General features: G+C 42.4%; 1 protein-coding gene across 2 annotated transcripts; it reads right to left on the bottom strand.

The window, feature by feature from the left end:
- Window positions 1-139: 139 nt before the first annotated feature.
- Window positions 140-16,555, bottom strand: SLC3A1 (solute carrier family 3 member 1). 2 transcript variants are annotated; one of them, XM_082047744.1, is made up of 10 exons: window positions 16,125-16,555; window positions 14,661-14,840; window positions 13,451-13,605; window positions 12,175-12,300; window positions 8,941-9,060; window positions 7,820-7,944; window positions 6,268-6,466; window positions 5,288-5,434; window positions 2,836-2,952; window positions 140-2,029 (listed from the first exon to the last, which is right to left on the bottom strand). In XM_082047744.1, exons 1-10 carry the CDS (start codon window positions 16,549-16,551, stop codon window positions 1,589-1,591), a joined length of 2,037 nt encoding a protein of 678 aa, XP_081903870.1. In that variant the 5' UTR covers window positions 16,552-16,555; the 3' UTR covers window positions 140-1,588. The 2 variants fall into 2 exon arrangements, with proteins under 2 accessions (XP_081903870.1, XP_081903871.1); XM_082047745.1 differs by lacking the exon at window positions 12,175-12,300.
- Window positions 16,556-23,117: the final 6,562 nt, after the last annotated feature.

Raw genomic sequence — 23,117 nt, 5'->3', positions numbered from 1 at the left:
TCTCTCCTCTTGGATCCCTGCTTTATGGGCACAAGGAGACAAGAAATTCAAAGTTTTATGTTTATAAGGTAATGCCACATGCAACTTAAGAGCCGGATTTCTGCCCTGCCAGACAGTATAGAAGTAGCTGCCTGCATTAGTCAATTTGTTCAGTATAGTTCTGCTCACATAATCAAGCAGTGCAGCACTGTGCGAGTGAAGCTGAAGCACAGTGGTTGGTGCTTAAAGCCTAAAAACACATGAAGTTCAAAGATATTGTACAAACAGCCTTTCCAGTCTAGGCCCTCTCTTCTAAGACCAAATTTTACACAAAGCAGTAAAACTTAAAAGAGTTTAAATTGAATTGAATTTAAAGGTGATGATGGCTGTTGCCCTTCCTATACAGCAGCCATAGTATACTGATCATATGGTGGGATCGAACAAACTGCCAAGAAGAAATGGAGTCTCAAGAACAGGAATTTTAGCAGAACTCTTTCATTTGTGTAGATTCAAAATCTTGCAGTTACCTTAACTAGCATGGTAATCTTAAAAAGGAGGCACCGGAGTCCCTGTGGAAGACAAGACGAATGCTCCAGAAGGAGATGCCAGAGTCTCTTCAGAGGATAAAACAAAAAAAAATGCCCCCACTAAAGCAACCTGATTCATGGCTTAGCTGACCTCTGAGCAAGGCATGAAACAGCCACACATTGCCTGTTAAGGTAGATGCATGGCACACACCTAGGAACTGGTACAAGCAGTTGGTGGAAAATACCCTGTGTGGCTATAAGGTCCTCAAACCAAAACAGAGACACCCCAGATCACCCCTGTGTCCAAAACAGGCTGCACCAAGTCAAATGCTTGTCTCCTCCTTTTCTGTCACATAAGCCACTGTAGGTGCACCAAATGGAAATCAAAGCATGTGAACAAGTGTGACATTGAGTAGAATTGTTCCAGTTGCTTACTCTGAACTAACACATGCACACTTCACCTCAGTCTAGGGTAGAAAAAGAAATGAGAGAATGCAAATGTGTTCTAACTCATTGCGGGGAGGGAGAATCAATTGGAAATACAGTCCTGAGTGCAGAATTTGATACACTAGCTATACTTTGTTCTCTTTCTTACTGACTTTGAGGATAATCAGAGCTATTAAAGTTGAGACCAGAGATAAGCCATCACGACTTTATGTATTAGTCTTGTTTGCTTTTACCTGTTTTAACAAATATAGGGCCACCCCTTTAGAATAAGCTTTACCAATCTACAGGCTTCTAAGAGTTACTATGAAATGCCACAGGCTTTGGATCCCGCAGCAGCTCTTAATGACTAGCAACTGTAAGGGAAAGCAACTGTTTTGTTTCCTCACAAAAATACACACATGTAAACAGGACAGGTTTTTAGAACAGGTTTAATTTTCTTCTCCACAGACCCTAAGGGAGGGTTTACTCCATACTTTCCAGCACTAATACAGATGCAAGACAGTTAGGTATCTATTTTTCAGGATGTTTATTTTGTATAGGTTTAAAAGCCAAAGAAAACTTAAGATTTTTAGCATTTCCCTAAACCAAACATTTTCTGAATTAACATGAAAGCCTTGGTTATTCTACTCCTGCACTTAGCAGTTCATGTAGAGTAAATTGAAGGCACTGGAATAACAAGCTTTTTCTGCCACAAAACACTTTCCTTGAAAACCTTGCATGGTATGAACAGGCTTCATTGTTTTATATTCAAGGACCAGGCCTTCTCCCACTTCAGTTTTAATTAGTTTGGTATTGACAGCTTTACCAGCATTGCTAAAATTAGTACTTAGTCTTATTATAGCTTCAGATGGAAGGCTAGGAACTATAGCTTGCAGGTCTATTGTCGATTCCTGCCCAAAATTGAGAACCATCATAAAGACTCTGTCTAAGCCGTCCAGTTCCCGCACATACACAAAGATGTCATTGTCGTTCCAGATGTAGCACATCCACCCCCGATGGATGGGCAGCTCATTGTTGCGAAGGGAAGTCAGCTCTCTGTACAAATTCAGGGTCGAGTTGGACCAGGCCATCTGGATCTGCAAGAGTTACCATTAACAGGGTCATTGCTTTGCACTGAATGTAGGAAATAGCACTTGCCTCTCACACTCACACAGTCTGCTGAGAACACACCTGACAGAATTCTGTTTTGACATTTATCTCTGTTCAAATTTGTTTGCAAATTGCACTGAAAAACTGCTTTTTCTCATGTGTCTCCTTGGCACTTGTGGAGTGGCAGAGACAGAGGTATTAGGAAGGACAGAATTTCCCCAGCACTGACGCTATTTCTTCCTCCCACAGCATCCTTACAGTACCATTTATTCAGGAGGAAGCCACAGCCATTCAAAGCTTGATACGGAACTTTTTTCATTGGGTCTAATCTACTGAAGTCACAGGGCTTGTTCTGTGTTTTATTTTTCCTGTCTTCAATTATTTTTTTTTTCTTCAATTCTGGTCAGCATTGTAGATTTACTTATGTTAGAGATGGTCTATGTTAGGTTCTTGTTACAAGGCCAGTGCTTTCTATATTATAATAATAGAAGTGAAAGACCAGATTTCAATTTAGTATTGACATCCTTTTAATAATTTTAAAGAGCTAAAGTGCCACATCTCCATTATAATTGCAGTTTCCCTGCTTGAGTGAATACAGTGGACTCCTTGCTCTTGCAAGGATTTCCTTTTCTAATAAAATTTGTTAAGATTCAATGCCTTTTTATTTTCTTCCCTTGAGTTTGTTCTTACTAGCTACACTGCCAATTCCCACTAAGTAAAAGAAGTCAGAGCAAAATAGACACATTAAAATATTCTTAAATGAGTAGAGTTAGTCCCACGTATAGATACCTACTTCAACATTTACACTTTGATAGTCAGAGTTAACAGGTAACCAGCTACTGTTGCCTTCAGTAAAACCAGCGTTAACTTTGCCATCCCACTGCATGGGGGATTTCTCTGGAAAGGTCACCTAGAAAAACAAAGTGGTGTCAGAGCCATCACCAACAAGTTACCTGTTTTATTAGTATATTAAAAAGTTATCCCTTGAACAGCGTGTTCTCACATCTTGCAAATGATCATGTCGGTATTGCTTTCTTTGGTTTAAGTTGAAGTTTAATAAGGAGGACGTAATTTCGCTCCAAATTGAATTAGGAAATAAGAATCAAGACAGTTCCTGAACTGGAGGAGAATGGATGGTCTTGTGCGTACAGCATTCTCAAATGGCTCTAGGACAGTTGTCTCTCCTTGAAGCAGATGGCTGGATAAAAGTTTACCAATGACAGCCAAGATATTCTTATAAATATCTAGACATGCAGTGAGTGAATGTATGAGGTAACAATTAGTCTTAAGAAAAGATGCTGTTAAAATGAGAGTAAACAACTAGTGAACGCTAATCAGTGTCTGTTCTTTTGTAACCATCCTGCTTTTCACCTTAGGACTCTTCAAGCTTGCATTTGCAAGGGCTACAATTTGGACAGGATTGTTTGTGTTAGAAAGATAAATTATTTCCAAGTGCAAAAACTTTATTGAAAACCAGCTTTTAGCTGATTAAATAAAGTGTCAATGTAAAAAGTCTGAAGTTCTCATTTCAGAATTTTTCTGAATTCTAAAAAAGCTTCCTCATTGTTATTGAAGAGCTTGCCAAGAGATCTGACACTTGAATTTAATGACATAAGAGGGCATAAAATATTTTGCACATACTTTGAGTGTTTGTTTTCCATGAAAACTGTTTTTCATATAAAGGGCACTTTTCAATACAATCTGTCAGAACAGCAGCTCAACAAAAGAAATTGTCACTTTGCTTTGTGACATTATAAATAACGGGTTTCTCCTTTTAGCATATTCTGAAAAGCAGGGGAAAAGAAAAAAAATCCTAAGTTTTCAACACTGGTAACACTCCCTTTCATCTTTACTTCTTTCAGCTTCTCCTGAAGTGTTTCAAATACTGGGGCTATAAACTGTACCCCCAGCAAATACTCTCCATCTGTCCAAGACACCCATTAATCAAGGATTCTTCCTCTCCAGACTGAAAGAAGAGTGGTTTTACATGGTTACAAAGCCACGAGCCACAGGGTGGCCACTAAAAGAGAGTGAACCCCGAGGAGCCAAGGGCAAGCCACTTCTCTGAAGAGTATCATTCTGTCAGCGGTAATCAGCAGCAGGAAGAAAATGCAGGAGGTATTTTGACCTTGGTGTTTCTCAGAAGAAATGAGATTTCCTTTTAAATCAGAGAATCATTTCCTCACATCTGAAGCAGACAAACCTGGCGATGACCCTGTGCATCTTCAAGTATCTCTCTTCCTTTGGGACAAAGATAGCCAGCCCCGCTGGTAGCAGTATCAGAGCCTGTCTCCTCTCCCTAAGAGGCTTTCCACAGTGAAAACAGCATCCGCTATAGGACCACAGTACTCAAAACTGTTCGTAAGAGGCAGAGCTGAGCTGTTCCCTCCTGACCATTACCTTTTCCAGTCATGCCCATACATCTTGGGCAATGAGACACAACAGAAGTCAGGTATGATCATAGAAGAGACAAGGCATTACAGGGGCTGAATGTGAAAACTTTTAAGTGACATAGGTCAGCACAGCATGAAAGGAACAGATGCTTTGTTTTAATCCCTTGACCTTGAATAAACTTCTGGAAATTTCAGTAGTCTAAAAAACCACAAACTTCCTGTCACGTGTTACTTGTAGGTATGACCAAGTGAGCTGGGCACTCAGTTCCCAGCCTCAGGTGCCTAAATCCTTAATGGAAAAGGATCTAAAAGACAAGTCAAAAACCCTGCATGACAAGCAAAAGCTGCTTTTGCTGGCCACCAGGCAATGCTAAGCACAAACTCTGATTTCCTTTACATGGTAGCCAGGAAATAATGGACTCTGACATAGCAATTAGGGTACTTGTGCGGGAGGAAGGAGATGGCGACTCGGTTCCTCTTGCCTTGGATGACGGCAGCACGCTCTCCTAACCACCAGCCCAGGCCCAGTGTTGGCACTTGCTGCCCCTTCTGCTGAAGCGAAGCACAGCGACACTGCTGCAAACTACGCCAGACCAATCTGGCAGAGGACAGAAACCAGGGACCAAAATCACAGCCTAGCAGTTCAGACACGTGTCAAGGACCTTGGTTCTGGTCTCTGGCCTCGCCATTTCCACATGCTGTCCAATGGTTTTGCTCTGGGGAACACTGAAAGCCATCTGAACAGTGAGAAAGACTGGGTTTGGTTAACTAACAAAAGTTCTTGTATTTTTCAAGTTCTGTTACTCGGAACTGAACAAGAACAGGATCAGAGTTTATGTGCTCTTCACTTACATTTTCTGATGCAATGTTCTCCATGCCTATTTCTTCACCATAGTAAGTCACAGGAGTACCAGGGAGGGTTAAAAGCAGCATGTTTATAACATTGATGTACTCCTTCCCAATCCGAGACGAAATCCGAGCAGCATTAGGGCTTCCAACCTGAAGAAAACATAATTCTGTTAAACACAAATTATAAAATTCCATGCATATGTGAAACTGATTAACTAATTTAACAAAGTAGTAGGTTTGGGGTTTGTTTTGTTTTGTTTGTTTGTTATTTTTATTTTCCTTTTTTTCTTTCCCCCTCCAGGCCTGGAAAGGCAATTATATTTTTTATCTTGGTGCCAGTACAAACTTCTGACCCAGATCATTTAGCACACAGCAGCCCTGCCAGCAGCACATGAGGCAGAAGTGAGAAGAGATGACAAAGAACATCTCCCAACGATTACAGGTCCCTCAGATTTCTGGCATTTTCTCTGCTGTGTGAAGGTGATGCCTCTTGCACATACTAAACATGCTTCCTAGCAAAGACCAGCGAGGTTCCAAGGTAACTGCCCTCAGCTGCCTGCTCTGTTCTTCTCTGGCCCTGGGAGGTTTCCAGAACACATTGCACTGGGTCAGTTAACGGCCAATGATAACTGTCCCAGTCCCATCCTCATTGGTGGCTGAAGCCAATGCCACACACTGCACTGGAGACACCAAGGGAGAGGCATGATCATAAATTCCTTTCTCTCACCCTTGCACGGGCAGTGTAACTTATCAAAGGGCAGGACAGCTGGCTGGTTGGCCAATGCCAATGGCTACTGCAGCTGAGAGTTCCATCTGGGTATCTACTACAGCTCAGCCACGGGCTCAGGCTGCTGCTGGTTCCACTGAAATCAGTGTGTATGTGCAGAGGAGGTTTCTATCTCCGTAAGAGGAACTGTCACCTATAGGTTTCTATCACCTACAGAAACAAGCCCTTCTTATTAGAGTTGGTCTAGAACTCTTACCGCCCAGTTAGGCCATTTTCCTGTAGGCATGTTTTTCATCCATGAGTCGACAGCTTCAAAAACACTGTTGCCTGATAGATTTTTCATGTTAATTAGGTTGAAATTGAAGGGAAAATCTGCTTCTTGGATAAAACTTGTTCCATAATACATCATTGTTGCTTCAATGTCTTCGTTCTCATCACCATCAGAACCCATAAACCTACAAAGATGTACACAAGTACCTTTCTTGGCTCATTCTTGGTTCGCACAGAGTGGAAGGAAGCTAGGAATGGTGTTGGACATACTCAGAAAATAACACATCAAGAATTCTGTTTGCTTCTCCCCATCAAAAAAAGATTAATACAGAGAAAATGTTTTTGTAAAACAGACAAGTAGAAATATTTCGTGGAAATTTCCGGGCAAAAAGATCTACAAGAGTCAACAAAAGGCTGTAAGTATCTGACTGAACTCCTATTTTTCTGAATCCACATCCACAGTCTCCATTCCAGCAATTTCCCTTCACAGAAAAGGACTCGGCGGTCCCCCAGGTTGAACATGAGCCAGCAACGTGCCCTTGCAGCAAAGGTGGCTAAAAGTGTCCTGGGCTACATGAGGAGGAGTGTTGTCTGCAGGTCAAGGGAGGTGATCCTTCTTGACTCTGCACTGGTGAGGCCACACCTGGAGTGTGGTGTCCAGTTCTGAGCTCCTCAGTAGGAGAGAGACATGGACTTTCTTGGAGAGAGTCCAGCCAGAAGCCACTAAGGCCATTAAGGAACTCTCCTATGAGGAGAGGCTGAGAGAGCTGGGACTGGAGAAGTCTCGGGGAGGGAATCTTATCAATATGTACAAATATCTGAAGAGAGGGTGCAAAGATGACTGAGCCAAGTTCTTTTCAGTGGTGCCCAGTGCCAGGAGCAGAGTCAACAGGCTCAAACTGAAACACAGGAGATTCCCTCTAAACATTAGGAAACACTTTTTCACACTGGCACAGGTTGCCCAAGGGAGGTTGTGGAGTCTCCATCCTTGGAGATGTTCCAAACCCATCAACACAATCCTGAGCAACCAGCTCTAGGTGACCCTCATGAGCAGGCAAGTTGGGCCAGGTAACAACCTCCAGAGGTCCCTTCCAAACTCAACCATTCTGTGATTTTAACAATCTCTAACCATGTGTCTGACATGAACTGTACTATTAATATTATACAACAAATCAGCCACAGGGCTGATTAATTACAGTGCCTCTATGGTCCAAAAGGTCACCCATTCTGCTTACTTTTGTACAGTCCATAGATATAGCACAACTACCAGGGCAAATTCATTCCCTTTCCCTCACACACTGGAGAAGAGGCAAAACAGCCTATGAACCACTATTTGCATTTGAAGAATAAAATATTTTTAGTAACATAATATGCCATTAAAACAATTCAACAAATAATAACAAAAAAGAAAAAATACAAAAACAATTAAAAAAACCCAACACCAACACACAAAAAGCCAAAACCAAACCAAACCATTTTATTGCTAGCAAGAGGGTGACAAGTATTACAGAAAATTCACTAGCTGTAATAATGATTACCTGTACCGTCCAGGTTCCCTGCTGAACTGATCCATAGTTTGACGGAAGCTACGGATGATATCATGCATACCAACTTGCGTGGTTGTGTAGTCATGGTAGAGCTGGGAATAGGCTGTGATAGTGTCCTTGAAGAAGAATGCAACATTTCCCATTAGCTCACCAACACTTTAGATTGTGGAACTCTCCAAATTCTGCCCATCCTTTCCTGAGACAATGCACCAGTCCAGATAAATGTTAACTGAAATGAGTTTAGCATACCAATACTAACAGTGCAGATCTGAGCTGTACTTGGGGAACTCTGGAGATAGGACAGCAGAGGAATGGTTATTTTGGATCCCATCTTGCAAGACGGAGAGTCCACCTGCAAGACCACCCAACCGAGCCCATCTGGAGCAGTAAGCACAGCAAGTGCTGGGGCCACACCAGGCTGGAAAGACAGTCAGTGTTTCTGTCATAACTTACTAAGGCAACAATACTTGCTTCATGCAATCCCCAGCTCTTTGGTTGATCAATGTGTTAGCACTTGCACTACCTGATAATGTCCCTGAGTTCAGTGTCTCAGCAAAAGCAAACAGCATAAACAACAGGGCATGTGCTTCTGAATGTGTCCAGCCACCTCTCACTGTGGCGTGCTTGCCTGTATAGGGGGGTTTGGTTTTACTCCAATTTGTACCAGCAGTGCAGAAAAAATACATGCTAGTGACCACCAGGGGATCCCAAGCAAGCAAGCCCCCTGTAGTGGGCTCCCCAAAGATAACCAATCCACTCTTAAAATCACTAGACTGGTCTTTTTAGAATATAAACAGAAAATCAAATTATTTTAAACCAAAGATTCAAAGCTACTGTGTCAGAACAGAAATATAAAGGGTCTGTGGATCATTCTCCTCCCACCCACAGAGCTCCGGCTTGCAGGTGTCTCACACTGACCTACACACTCAGCCCAGGGGCTTCTTCAATGTTGTTCTTCTGCAGAGAGCACAGGAGCCACCTCCCTTCCAAAGGACATGACTAACTCAGTCCTCCTAAAGCCACAATTAAGACCCAAAAAAGTAGAAACATACACTCTCTTGCCCCAGTGGGAAATCCAGGAAAGAAAGCAAAAACAGAGACATAGACCTTACCGAATTCTGGGACTTGTTCACCTGAGGCTCATCCCGTAGATGCGTTGCTTCTAAAAGAAATTTAACAGCGCTGAAACTAAATCCATCAACTCCTTTGTTGAGCCAAAATTTCATAATATCCTAGACAAAGGTAAAAGTTGAGGATTCCAAGTGAGCTCATCCTATTCAAAGCAGTGCATACTTAGAAAACTAAACCTGTTAGTAGATATTAATATGTAACAATTTCTTTTTTAATTTGTACTTCAGATTTTACTAGAAGTTAAACTGAATCACGTTGATCCAAGGTCAAACCAATGTCTAAATAAAGCATGTCTTATTATTTCTTCCAGTATAAATAAGAAAAAGACTGCTTTGTAACTTCTCCCATAATTGATGTGACCAAAGCCAGGGCTTGCCTCACTAAAAGCTGTTTTAAATCTCATCCATCAAAACGACTGGGCTCATGCTAAGCACTGTTGTTGGTGAACACCCGTCACGGCTGCACACAATTAGAACACATTGATTCAAATATGCAAGAATGTTGTTCTGCACAGACCTTGTGGCACCAATTTTCTTTTTACACAATAGAGCTCTGAAAATGGTTTTTCTCATGTATTTGACTGATGTGAATTTTTTTAGTTTTATTTTCAGTCTTATTTGCAAGAACATGAAAAGTTATTATCCAGGTTAGCTTCTATCGATTTGTAATTTCACTATCAAATTCAGAGTTTAGTCACTATTAGTAACATTATATCCTACTTCAGTAGCTATTATATTACTGTAGTTTTAATTGCTCTAGTTTTAACAAACAACTCTAAAGTTCAGTCCCTCTTGAGTGGTTTCTGCAACTGTTCTTTTAGACCAGATACTTCTCTTTCTCTGAGAACAAAACTTTTTCTTTTAAAGACAGCTATTGAAGTGCCTATTTAAAAACAAACAAACAAACAAGCATGAAGTACACTTGCCTGAATAGGCTGGAGTAGAACCAGTCCACACTCAAGTTTTACAGAATTTTGTCCAGTAAATAAAGACTCCACCTTATTGAGCTGTACTTACTCATAGAGCCATTGTGAAAGCATGTGTCTGGTGCCTGTCCAGTACTGATTCCACCAAAAATTAATCCATGCTTATGCACGTACTCATCACAAAAGCAACACCAGGTATCAGCAGTGAAAATATAAAGCACTGACTTGGTACTCACTGAGGCCAATCTACTTTTATTTATGCTACTCAGTTTCATTTCTCCCATGTACCCTTTGGCTAAACCAAAGATGTGAGCTTCTCTGCAAGGGTAAGTTTGCTTCCTGCTCAGTCCCTAACCTCCTGAAACAGGATTTTGAATTAAAATACCAGACAAAGATTATTCCTTAACATGTGGGAGCAATTCATGTTCATAAGAATTTGACCAAAGGTTGGTGTTATCGGGTCCAGCTTACTCGCTTTCATTTCATTTCTTTGCATAGGAAATAGCACTTTGCAACATCTATGTGCTACTGGAGCTTGAGTAATGTATCAGGTGCCATAAAAAAAATAGCCAGAACTATTGAAAAGTATGTGCAAGCTAGGAAAAAAAACAGTGGAAAGACGTGGAGTCAAGGCACATATCAAGACACAGAGAGGTCACTAGTGGAGTTCTTCAAGAATCAGTCTGGAGATCAAGTCTTATTTCATGCTTTAGGTAACAAGTATGGCCAGGAGCATTTTGTTTCTTCACGCACATACAGTACCCGCAGTGGGGAGGAGAGAGGCCCCAGAGACAGCAAGAATATCACACTCCAACTGGGCAGCTGTGGAGACTATTGCCAAAGAAAAGCAGCAAAATTCAACACTACAAAGTTGAAGCAAACACTGAAGGATCAAAACACTTGAGGTAGCTGTACTACCTGACAGGGTATAACTTAAAGAAAAAAAAAAACAAAAAACAAAAAGCAGCAGTTGTCAGGTTCTCCACATTCAGGGCCAGTTCCCCTTGTTTTACTGAGTTCTGCATTGTCTGCTGGGGGACACGATGCAGACAGGCATGATGTTTGAGCAGAGCACCACCTCGCCCTGGTGAAGGCACTCTGGCCTTGATGGCTGTGCATGTGTCTCTCTGCCCATAAAGTCAGCAGGGATGTAGACAGATCGAAACTCACTATCTCCCCCTTATCCACAAGCCCAGGCATTCCGTGAAATTCCGATCAGCATTGCCTCACTTCCCTGACAATGCAAACATCTCTCTGCTAAAACAAGGTGTCATCCCCACCTTTGCCTGGCTAATTAACAGCTCCTTGTACCAACAGAGATAAAAACTTCTCTCCACTTGGGTGATTCAGCTCTGTTTCAGCACAGGCTTCAGTGCAAGGGATTATTTGCCTACTAGCACCAACTTCAAGGCAAGTAACAGCAATCTCGGGACACAGAGGGAGAATTACAATACCTATGTCACTCTACAATATTCTGCCCAGGCATATTTTCTATTAAATTCATCTTATTCTGACCATCCACATTTGAGAAAAAACTTCAGTCTGGAAGCACTGCGAGGAATGAACAGCAGCATCTCACTTCTTGGGAAGGCTGCACAAGCCCACCCCATTTAATCTAGTTTAATGGGAAGCTGAAGGGGGATGTTGTCAGAGCTGAAAAACAGATAAGCGTAAACAAGGGCGGGAAAAGCTATTTCAGCTGAAGGACAGGTTTGGTTCATAGAGAACAAAGTACGAACAGTTTGTGGATAATGTTAGGCTGAAGAGTAGATGGTCCTGAAGCATCAAAGAAATTTTAAGATAGCCATTCGTGGGAAGAGAAAGTGAAAGGGAGGTTCTTTAAAACTGCAATAACCTATTCCAAAAACTCATCACTACCTTCCCAGGCCCCTGTGTGAGCAGTGGACTTAAGCCAATGAAAAAAGCAATAGTTGTACTTTTTTAAAATCCAGAGGATTGCAACACCACCTCCTGCCAGTGCTCCCACTAAAGGGCAATTTTATTTGGATTTGTTTGTTTGTTTGTTTTTGTTTGGTTGCTTGTTTGCTTTTAAATTAAAAAGACTTGAACAAAGTAGTTCTGATACTGGAAGCATCACAAGCTAAAGCTTGAATTTTGCTTATTAACATGTTTGTCTAGACACCTTTTTGTTTCAACAGTTTACATAAGATGCAGTCCTTGAGTTCCTTCCAACTAGATTGGAAATTATGTAGCACAAATAATAAGAGAAATTAAGTGTAGAAATAGCTGCTTTGCTGCTGGTGCAGCAGCAAGCGGGATATATACTTACAGAGATTTCTTGTTGGACAGCAAGGTTGCGAAAATTTAAGTCTGGCTGTTCCTTCCCAAACTGATGAAAGTAACACTGCTTTCTCACGTCATCAAACTGCCAGCTGGAATTCCCAAAGACACTCACCTGTTCATAAAAGCGGGGATAATCAGAACTCTTAATTTAGCAAACATTTACTCCTGTGCATACTTGTGCATTACAAGCATAAGATAAAGCAAAAAAAAGCCCAATCAAATGATTAATTTTTTTAGTATATTTTGGTACTCAGGTTTTACATTTCCTTCTCCCATTAATTGTTCTCCCTTTAGTCGTGCTTCACTATGTGCATTTCTTGTTCAATGTTCTGTTTCATTGTTTTATGTTTCTTTTGCCTTTCAAGTAGACTTTCACTGGGAATTATTCAGAATAGGGTGGAAAACATGGGTAGGAAAATTTTGTTTGGAATTGTTTTCCCTAAAGATTATTAAAACTAAGTTTCCTTAACTCAGTGCCTTCTGCAATCTGGTATTATCCCTTTGAAGTGCCAACAATAGTCAGCATGTTAAAACATTAACTTTATCATCTCTGTAACAAGAGATTCCAAAAGCTAAGATAGCTCTTAAGACTCTAAAGTGGTTTTTTTATGTGTTTGTTGGTTGGTTGGGTTTTTTTGTTGTTGTTTATGTGGTGGGTTTGTTTTGTTTTTAATTACACTGTAGCTGGTACAAAACATTAATTCTTGAGTTTTTAGAGTATACAAGCTGCTAATCATGCACCTCTCAGTTCAAATTTCAAATAAATATATTTGAAATAGGTCACTCACTTTCTGGCCTGATCACCTTCAAGAAAAAGGGAAAAACAACCAACCAACCACCCACAGCTGCCAAGAACACACTGTTTTGTTTCCCTCCCCACCAACTATGATTTCAGAGAAGCTGAGATGAAGTTTCTAGAGTTGAGTATCCAGACACAGAAGGGGGCACATGTAAACAACTTGTGTACAATTTGTGCACAACTATCCCTTTTTGTTTGTTTGTTTGTCTAATGAGTTAACGCTGAGGGAAAGAAATAAAAGCCATTTCAAAAGTTCTTTTGAAAGTAGGAACCCCTCCACCCTCTAGCTGGTTTAAATCTTAATCTACACTAACTCATTTAATAACAGCAATAACACCAGTCCGTACCACTCAACAGTCACTTACAACCCAGTGTACACTGGGACAGCTCTGTCACAGCTGCTTTTGCTCGGTGGCAACCTGCACCGTGCCTGCGATTTGCAGGGGTCCCTGCCCGCGCTTACCCAGTTGTTTGGAGGAGTGATGGAACCAGCAGCCTCCCCGCAGTCCTGCCAGATGTAGTAGTCCGTGTACTTCCCCGTCCGATTGCGACTCAGCTGAAACCACTGGTGTTTGTCACTTGTGTGGTTTGGTATTAAATCCATTATCACCTTTAAGCCTTAAATCATTAAACAAACAAACAAAACAAAACAAACAACAAAAAACCCACATTAATTTCAGCCTTTTATGATGAAGGTCACTTTTTTTCTTCATGCGGCATCAGAAGCAGTTGGGCTTCTTCCTTCCCAAAGGTCTGGCAAAGAGAAAGGCTCCCGCTGGAAGGGCTTAAGGCTCGAGGGACTGGTGGGCACATTACATTTTGAGCCGGCACAGCCCCCTTGTCTGCTGATATGGGAATGCACAAGCACAAACAAAAAGCATAAGGCTGCTGATGCAGTTAGTCCAAGGAGAAGCTGCAAGGAGCTGCAACACATCTTGCTGGCATTGTTTCCCCCTGCCCATTGCTGGGGAGGGAAAGGAGGAGGAAGGAAAAAAATCAGAAGAGATTTCTGCTGTTATGAACCACTCACACTGACTGAGTTCCACATCTGTCTCCCACCTCCCAGGTGGGAAAGGCACTTCACCAGTCTAGCATCAGTGAACACTTATTCTTCCTCATCCTTCTTAGATGCTTTTTGAAATTCCGAATGTTTTTAGGACTGGCAAACCATTTTCCATCCAGCCTAACAGCTATAAGGTGAAACACCTGAGCAAACATTTGGTCTAAGGCATAAACACACCAGTTCAGGACACAATCATAGGAAGAAAGCCCATATTCCCTCCCAGCCTCATAGTTTTCTTCAGAAAGCAGCCATCAGTTATAAAATTCAACCAGAAATAACTGCATGTCAGCCTTGATCCCATATCCATATGTAACAGAGAGCATGGACAGTATGTCAGATCCCCCCATCCATGAACACCCTGCGAGGGGACCGTTCCTCACAGAGCCCGACACTGCTGCTGGAGCTCCCTACACCCCCAGTGCAGTGCTGGGGGGTTCACCCACACTCTTCACCGTCACCTCCATCTACTCCTGCTCAGCACCACCACGGGGGAACTGCCAGACGCACCAACTGAAACCTCAACTCACAACCCAGTGCTGCAAGGTACACCTGTATAATGTGAGTTCACATCTTTTTAATAAGAGTTATTTTGCTCGGAATTGTGGCTTACCTCTGTCATGTGCGGCTGCAAGCAGATTCTCAAAATCGCTCATTGATCCAAACATGGGATCAATATCATAGAAGTCTTCAGCTCCATATCCAAGGTCTTTTAAGGGAGACTTATAGAAAGAGGTGATCCAGATAGTTTTTATATTCAAATACGTGATGTGGTCCAGTTTTTCTTGGACACCTGTTTAAAAGAAAAGGGCATCATCTGTTTAAAAAATACAAAATATTTCCCTTGAAATATGTTTGCCATGGGCTCTCAGTCAAACACGGTACACAGGTCCCTTTGACACATAACCATCCTCTGTTTTCACTGACCTCAGCTGGCAGGGCAATCTTGATGTTTGTTCACGGATAACATGAGATCACAGAAACTATTCAAAGCCATTTTTGTATGGAAGATAAAACAGGAATTAAAAAAAAAATCAAAGCAAATTTCTATTCTGTACTATAAAAACATTTACAATTTCATTTAATAAATTTAACACATGCTTCTGAATACAAACTCCCATATTTTCTTAAAATGCAGCAACAGCATTGCTTCCACATTTCAAAGTACATCTATTAATCCTCAGACCACCCAGAGGGAATTGCAATTTTGATGCAAAGATCCCATGTTTTCCTTGCCATTAGGAAAAGTCTCTTAGATTTTCTTTTCTTTTTATTTTGTTTTAGGACACCTTAGATGTTTTGGTTTGCTGTGGGGGTCTTGTTTGTTGTTTGGTCGGTTGTTATGGGGTTTTGTTTGTTTGTTTACTTTTTTGTTGTTGTTTTTGGTTTGGTTGGTTTGGTTTTGGTTTTACCTCTTCTACCTTCCCAACATGTTACTACTGGCATACAATGATAGAAACAGTTTCTTCTCTTGCTGTTGTATTACACCAAGTGTTTCCTGTCCATTATGGTGTTGAACCTTCCTGTTCTGGAACTCAGTCTCAGCTAAGCTACTGGAAAGTGGCATTGCCTCTTAGTACCAGGTACCCCTTCTCAGCACGCTCACAAGAGCCCAAAACCACCCAAACCATGAACAAAAAGTAACACATTGTTCTCTGCTCTTTCTCCATTTTATTTTTCTCATTTTTCCTTATTGAGAGGCAGGTGACCAAATATGACAGAGTGCTCAGCACCACTTTTCCTCCAGGTTGAGTTCAGACATTCCATTCTAATGGCAGTTGTGCTCTAATTCTAATGGCTCACTCTGAGCCCCACCTCTGAACATCTGTTTAACTCCAGGCTTTGATTTAACAACTTGAGCAAGAAGCTCCTAGATCTATTAATGACAACGCAAATTGCCATTAACGATCAGTCAGACAACTTTTATTCCTCTCTCCAGTAGGGTGGCTTTCTCTACCGGGAGATTTCTCCATCTATATTTTTTTAAGTATATATACAAGTGTATATACACATTTACATACACACAGAGGCTACTTCCACACAGCTTTGCACATAGCAAGAATGGAAATGTGCTCACCTTTCAGATCCCCATTCCCATCCATGTCACTGTCCTTGAAGGATCGAGGATAGATCTGGTAAATAGGACTGGCCTGCCACCAATCAAGACACTTTGGCGAGAGCGCAATAATTGTGATCGTAGCACACACCAGCACGACGGCAGCAACAATTATGAGCCAGAAGAGAATCTCCCTGGTGACTCTGTACCGGGCTTGGCTGGAGAACTTGAGCAAGACTTCCTTTGGCATGCCCGCGTAGGGCTTCAACGCCAGCTCCTCCGCAGTCGCTGTGTCTACATCAACACTGCACGTTTTTGGCGTTTCTTCTTGGCTACCGGTTTCGGTCTCCTTGTCATCAAAAGCCTCGTTTTGAACAAATCCGTTGTTCTCCACGCCTCGTTTCTCGCTCAGCTCCATAGGTAAGCTCTTCGCTCCCTCCTCCACCATTTTACTTTGTGGATCTTGTCCTGGAGACTCTGGCCACAGCAAAGCAGCGTGCCAACAGAGCTTTGTTCAGTGAAATGAGAAGCAGTGTAATTAGCACCTGGGTTTATAATCAATCCTGACCAAGTGGTCAAAGTTCAAAAAGAGACAGAAAGGGCAAAGTGCTCCCACTTTTCAGCATAATAGGCATCTTCAGCAAGATAACAAAACACTACAAGGAAGCACAGTCTTCCAGGGAGACAAGCCTATTGCTCCTGCCAGCCGAGCATGGTTATGTTTACTGCTGCTCCCTCCGCTACACCAAACTTCTCTCCATTTGACAGCAGGGAAAAATTGAGGTTTCTTTTTGTTTTTACCAGAAAAAGGTTTAGTAAATATGCAGCTTTCCAGATTGGTCATTGTCCCCCCTGTCTAAAGCAGTCTGAGCGTTAATGAGTAATTTAAACATGGACAGCAGGAACCAAGGAGGTGTTGACAAAAGCAACAATGCAAACTAAGAAGTGAAGATACAACATCCCATTGCTCTTTGTTTCCCACAGCTTAGAAAAAACCAAAACCCCCCAAACTAACCCGACCCAGCCCAGCCATAACTCCGAAGCAGTAACCACCAAAGGGCACATACCAATCCTGTGATTCACTGCATGTGACAGGTTGCTACACCCAGAGCTGTCTCCAGGTCAGGACAGGACAGCTCTGCACAGGCACAAGCAAGACTCAGGAGAGATAAACCCACTGCCCGCTATTAAAATATATATATAGATTTTTAAAAGAAGAAATAAATAGTTTAAAGGAAAGCGACCTTTCCCTTTTCTCTCTGCCCCCTTTCTACTACTCTAGCCAGGTAAAAGCATTGCCCAAAGTCTGCACAAGTGTGCAGAGATCTGCACATCTATGTGCTCAAAGCCCCACCTGCCCTGCAGCCAGCAAGCCCGCATCCCTAAGAGCCCCTCCAGCCCCTGCCCTCCACCCAGGCATCCCAAAGCAAACACAAAGCAATTTGCATTTGCCAAGGAGCTGCCTTATCACACAGAAAACCTTATCACACATATATCACACCTGCCCACAACCACTGGGTGTGGGTTCCATGGAAACTCCCACAGACAACTGCCATGAAGAAAAGGTTGGTTTTGGCCTCAAAGAAGTATTTATGATGTTTGCCTCAAGCCATGAAAGAAGTTTATAAACTAATGACTAAAAAAATGCAGCATGCAATATTCAAATTATTAAAAAAATGTGCTGTTACTTCAGCAGCTGAGCAAAGAGGCAGCCGTTTTCCTGACGGATTTAAGCCTTTTCTTCCCCTTCCCCAAAGCAGTGCCAGGCACCAGCCTCAGCCCGTGCAAAGTCAGGTAGTTGCCAGAGCATTTTATATAGTGGCAGCAGTTTCAGTGCCTGTAATTCAGCATTGCCAGGAAGCTATTTGAAAGTCTCCCTTCTAATGACTTTGCAATCTTAATATCGTGGTATCTGTAAAAGTTTCCAGGCAGGCACAGTAACAGTATGGGAATATGCTTTGTATTTGGTACCTGGTTTGAATCTGTCGGTCTGTTCCCTGCATACGTCATTCATCTTTTCCATAACACCAACCACTCCACTTCGCCCACGTTAAATCACTTCATTTCAATGACTTCATTCCCGATTAACATAGCAAAGGTGTAAATACAGAAAATTTTTAGACTGCATCATGTACTCCTCAAGTCCTTAGTACTACCCACCCTGCTTTTCATCCAAACTCAGTTTTAAACATGCTCATGGCTTCCTTCCCAAAAGCTCCTTCAAGCCCCCAAGCACAGCAGGAAGCAAAGCAAGTCAGAAGCAAGAGCAAAGGACAACCAAAATGTAGCTGCCCACTACAGACGTGTGGGTTGGCCGAGCCAAGGGGCTTGGGATGGTTGTGTGCACAGAGAGGATCAGGGAAGGCCAGGAACAGACTTATAGCACCCTCAGTTGTAGGTTGCAGGATTTTGTTTGTTTGTTTGTTTTTTTCTTGTTTGTTTTGCTTTGGATTTTCTTTCTCCCTCCAGACCATAACCATGTTTCTAAATTGTGTGGCTGCCACAGTACACAGTGGGAGTTGAGAATATGGATCTATATATGAACAGATATTAAAAACATAGGTACAGAATATCTATGTACATGCATGCCCAGCGACGCCTGTGACCCTCCAAAATCCTGTCACTCACCACAAGAACAAAGCCAAGTCTTGCAAATCACCACACTGTGCAAAACCAATGCCTATAAGATGAGGCTTGGCTCCTGCTGCAAAGTTTAGCAAGAGTGAAGTATGTTTAAAAAAAAAAAAAAAAAGTTCTAAGTCTTTCCTACCACGCTAATGGAGACAACCTCCCTGCATTTGTAGATGATACAAAGGATGTATTCATGCTAGAAGAGAACTGCACAAGAAAACAGCAAAGCATTAACAGTGACGTTTAATCAGATATTGACACTTTTTTTTCCCTTTCTCTATTTATCTCTAACACCACACCTGACACACGAGCCCACAGAGCCAAGACCAGCTGTGCTGTCAGCCTTTTCTCTAAGCCAGTAAACTTAATGGTGACCATTGCCTGCATGGACATGTGTGCCTGATCTAAACATACAGGGAGGTTACCCTTCACAGAATCACAGAAGGGTTGGGGTTAGAAGGGACCTCTGAAGATCATCTCGTTCAACCCACCTGCTAAAGCAGGTTCACCCAGATCAGGTTGCACAGGAATGTGTCCAGGCAAGTCCTGAATGTTTCCAGAGAAGGAGACTCCACAACCTCTCTGGGCAGCCTGTTCCAGGGCTCTGGCACCCTCAGGGTGAAGAAGTTTTTCCTCATATTCAGATGGAACCTCCTGTGCTTCAGTCTGTGCCCACTGCCCCTCATCCTATCACTGGGCACCACTGAAAGGAGTCTGGTCCCATCCTCTTGACACCCACCCTTGAGATATTTATAAACATTGATGAGAACACCTCTCAGCTTCTCTTCTCCAGGCTGAACAGGCCCAGCTCTCTGTCTCTCTTAATAAGAAAGGTGATCCAGACCCCTAATCATCTTCATAGCCCAACACTGGAATCCCTCCAGTAATTCCTTGTCCTTCTTAAACTGAGGAGCCCAGTACACACACTTCCAACAACTGATAAGGCCCATGGAATATTTCAGTAGTCAGCAGCTGCCGCTGCTGCTCTCTGTGCACGTGACTGGGAAGCCACAACTTTCCCCTTATTCAAACATCTCGCTGGGGTGCAAGGCCCAAGGCCTGCTCTTCAAACCTGCCTTCCAAAGAGCCCCTTATGTCCTAACATAATCCCTAAGTAACATTAACAGCTTATTTATACCTTAAGTAAGACAGATTGTGTCCTAATTGCTAAGGGTCTGGCTGAAAAGCAGGGGGTTACGCTGCTGGGCAGATAAACGCAGTGTGTGGGAAATGGGGGCCAGGTTTGGATGAATCTGCACATGCCACCTCAACCTTCCTCCGATGGCTACAAGGAATACAAAGATACAGGAACACACTCAATTATTTTAAGGTTAAAACAGAACATAAACCATCCTGGAAACAACCAGTTCACTGTCTGGGTGAACATATGGCTTTTACATCCAGACTGGCTGTGCTTACAGTCAGATTTCGGTCATATTTCAGATCAACTCTGTGTTGCTGTGTCAGAAGAGCTGCAGGACACGCAGGTACCAGTGGAGCACAGCTACGCTTTGGCTGGGCATCTGGACCTTGAATACTAAACGTTCTTCTGGAGGAAAATGTACAGCCAAGGAGCTTAAAATAGGTCTGGACAATCAACTACCACAGACCGTGAAGAACAAGGCCAGGAGTCTAGTACCCCTTCCTATATGTTTTTCCTCATAGACTAAAAATGAAATCACATAGGAATTTCCGTTTTATTTTTTGTTCTCCTCATCTTGAGGAGTTGCTCACCTTAAAATTAATTGATAAAGGGAAACCGTAAACTTCCTCTTAAGAGAGGCAGATCACCAACGATTCCCACTGAGCTTTAACTTTTCCCTTTTCAAATACATTTTATGCATGCAGGCATTACGCTTCTCGTTTGCTCTCAAGCAGTTCTGAAACGGTTTCCTCCTGAGCAATTTCATAGTTTAGCAGGAGCAACTAGCCAATGCAACTGTTAGCAGAATCCACTGAAAAGCACTAAATAGTAAAGAAAACACTTCATATTCTGTGCCAGTTGCTCTGTTTACCTCAGGGTTAGATAGGGAAACAAAGCCAGTCGGTATGTGGGCAGTAATAGCTGCTATCTCCACGCAGATTGCCATGGTTATTTCTGTAAGATGGAGGGGTTAATTTCCACAAGTATTTCTTATATATAATTATTTAGATGCACAGGCTGACTAAGTAGTCTGCTGTTTGATGCTATACAAATGCCAAGCAGCTTGCCAGTTATTCGATACCATACATATTACACCAAAAACCACACACAGGGGTGATTAAGCACCCTAATGCGCCAAGTGTAGGAAGATGTTTACAGTTTAAAAGTTCTCTTGCTTAATGCTTTTTCATTAAATGGTTTGTTACCACTGGAACTGGTCTGACATAATGCACTTTACCTCTAAATATAACCTCATTATTTACAGAATCAGGGCCAGCTTCACACCCATGTAAACAGGCAAACACCGCGGCTGTCAGTTTTCCCTCAGTGGCTCTTCCCACAAGACTGATGGATAATCTGACCTTTAAAGCTACATTTCCTTCAGCACTAAGGAGGTCCTCCCTGATGTGGAGGGCAGCTGTCAAGAGAGAGATGCCCTGGAGGAACAAGTTTTTGACATGATACCTTTTTACCCGGAGCATCCCTGAGCGTGAGGTTTCTGCCATCAGCCTCAAGTCCTGGGGGAGGGTGGCAAAATGTAATTGCGTGGGACACCGTGACAGGGCTTGGTGTGGTTTTTTGGTTGTTTTTTTAATGCTTAGTCTGCTAATGGACTATGCGATTAAAGGTTAATGGCATTATAAACACTGTAATTAGCTACTGCTTGGCTCACGTGATGTTTCAGGGGTAGCTTTTGGGGGAAGGAGACACCTAGCCCCTGCTCACCATAAGTGATCAGCATGGCTGGCTTCTCCCACTATTTTTAATGAAAAGAATGGTCCTCTAATTCTTGCTGTTAGCACAGCTGCAAGGACAGCAGCATGCAGGGTTGGCTCCTTCTGGATGTCCTCCCCTACAGATGGTCAAACACTACACTGCCAAATGTCCACAGAAAAACTTCTAAATTACTTTACTTTAAAAACTCCAGGTTTGTTGCCTCTGCAGGAGGAAGCTCACTCACACAACCGCACCCTTCTTCATCTACACTGTTACCACTCTTCCCTTTACAGCATTTGTCCATCACATTTCTGTTCTGGAGAATAAAAGAATTTTCTTTTCCAGCCTAGTCCTTAAAACCTTTGCTGGTGAGAGACCCAGACCTGAATTTACCCTTGTATGAGCTGGGGATGTTCAGCACAGTATTAAAGTATCAAAGAAAGACTATTGCTGAAGTTTTGATGGCTATAAATTCAAGAGTGACTTGGTGTTGCTGAAGTATCTCCAAAATGGGGAATGGATAATACAGACAGCACAGCTAGGCAGCACAACAGGAGGCCAAACAGAAGCTCAAAGATAAATATGACATTGCACTGCATCACTACCACATCCATCCTTTGCGTAACTAAGGCACAGCAACCACAGCAAGCAACATCTATCCATACCACAACTTACCTCTCACAGCAATTTGCTTTCACTCAACAGTAACTGAAAAGCAAGTTTTGGTCTGTTGAGCACTAAGCGCTTCCTCATGTGGAAGCATTTCAGGGAGGAGCTGTCAAACAAGCAATACTGTGTTCTGCCCTGACACTGCGTGACCACCACTCTTGTCATACTTCACAAGCTGTGCTGCTTTTCACAGTGCCTCAGTTTCCCCACCTGCAGGAATTGCACACATAGTATCACACAGTTATACACAGCACTCCACTGAGCCTCATCAGAGCTTAGAATAACGAGTTTACTCCTTCCTTGTCTCTATCAGTGCATCTAGACAGGTCTACTTGCAACTAATTTCTTTTTTTTCCACACAGATCACATTGATGATACCTACCCAGGCTGTGTTCCCCTGAAATGATTTCCTGCTGAGAGAGCTCAGTTTAGATCAAAAACCTCCAGTCTCTGTACAGTTTCACTCTGTACTACTGAACTGTGTCCCAAGGCTGTGACCAACAGGTAACTGGTTCCACATCAGGCTGTAACAATCCAGCAACAGGAACATGTGTAAAAACATTTTGGTAAAACAAACACCACCTCATTTCTCCAGCGGAGCTGGACTGACCCAGCATGCTACATGGCAAGGTTCTGTATTCCAGGAAGGAGCTCTCTGGCCAGCACAAACTAGACACCAAAGAAACATTTCACAATTATAAGAAGCCATTTCGAGACATAGTAAGAACTTAATCTTAAATTTCATATTAGCTTGAAATTGCAAAGAGTAAAATCAAACACAAATCATGCTTTCCAGAAGTTAGCAGAGCCGCTAACCTCTAACCACTGCCCTACAAATCTCCCTCAGAGGCATT

This window comes from Streptopelia decaocto, assembly GCF_964273445.1.
Source record: "Streptopelia decaocto genome assembly, chromosome: 3".
Lineage (NCBI taxonomy): Eukaryota > Metazoa > Chordata > Aves > Columbiformes > Columbidae > Streptopelia > Streptopelia decaocto.
The sequence above is the reverse complement of the archived record's forward strand: the minus strand, read 5'-3'. Positions and strand labels throughout refer to the sequence as shown.

Bases quoted from the DNA above. Each gene is read 5' to 3' on its own strand.
- SLC3A1 (XM_082047744.1), bottom strand. From the start codon at position 16,551: ATGGTGGAGGAGGGAGCGAAGAGCTTACCTATGGAGCTGAGCGAGAAA. The intron at 9,061-12,174 runs GTAAGTATATAT...ACCTTTGTCTAG, and splicing joins CTGTCCAACAAGAAATCTCT to GATATTATGAAATTTTGGCT. The intron at 2,030-2,835 runs GTAGGTATCTAT...TAACTCTTGCAG, and splicing joins ATCAAAGTGTAAATGTTGAA to ATCCAGATGGCCTGGTCCAA.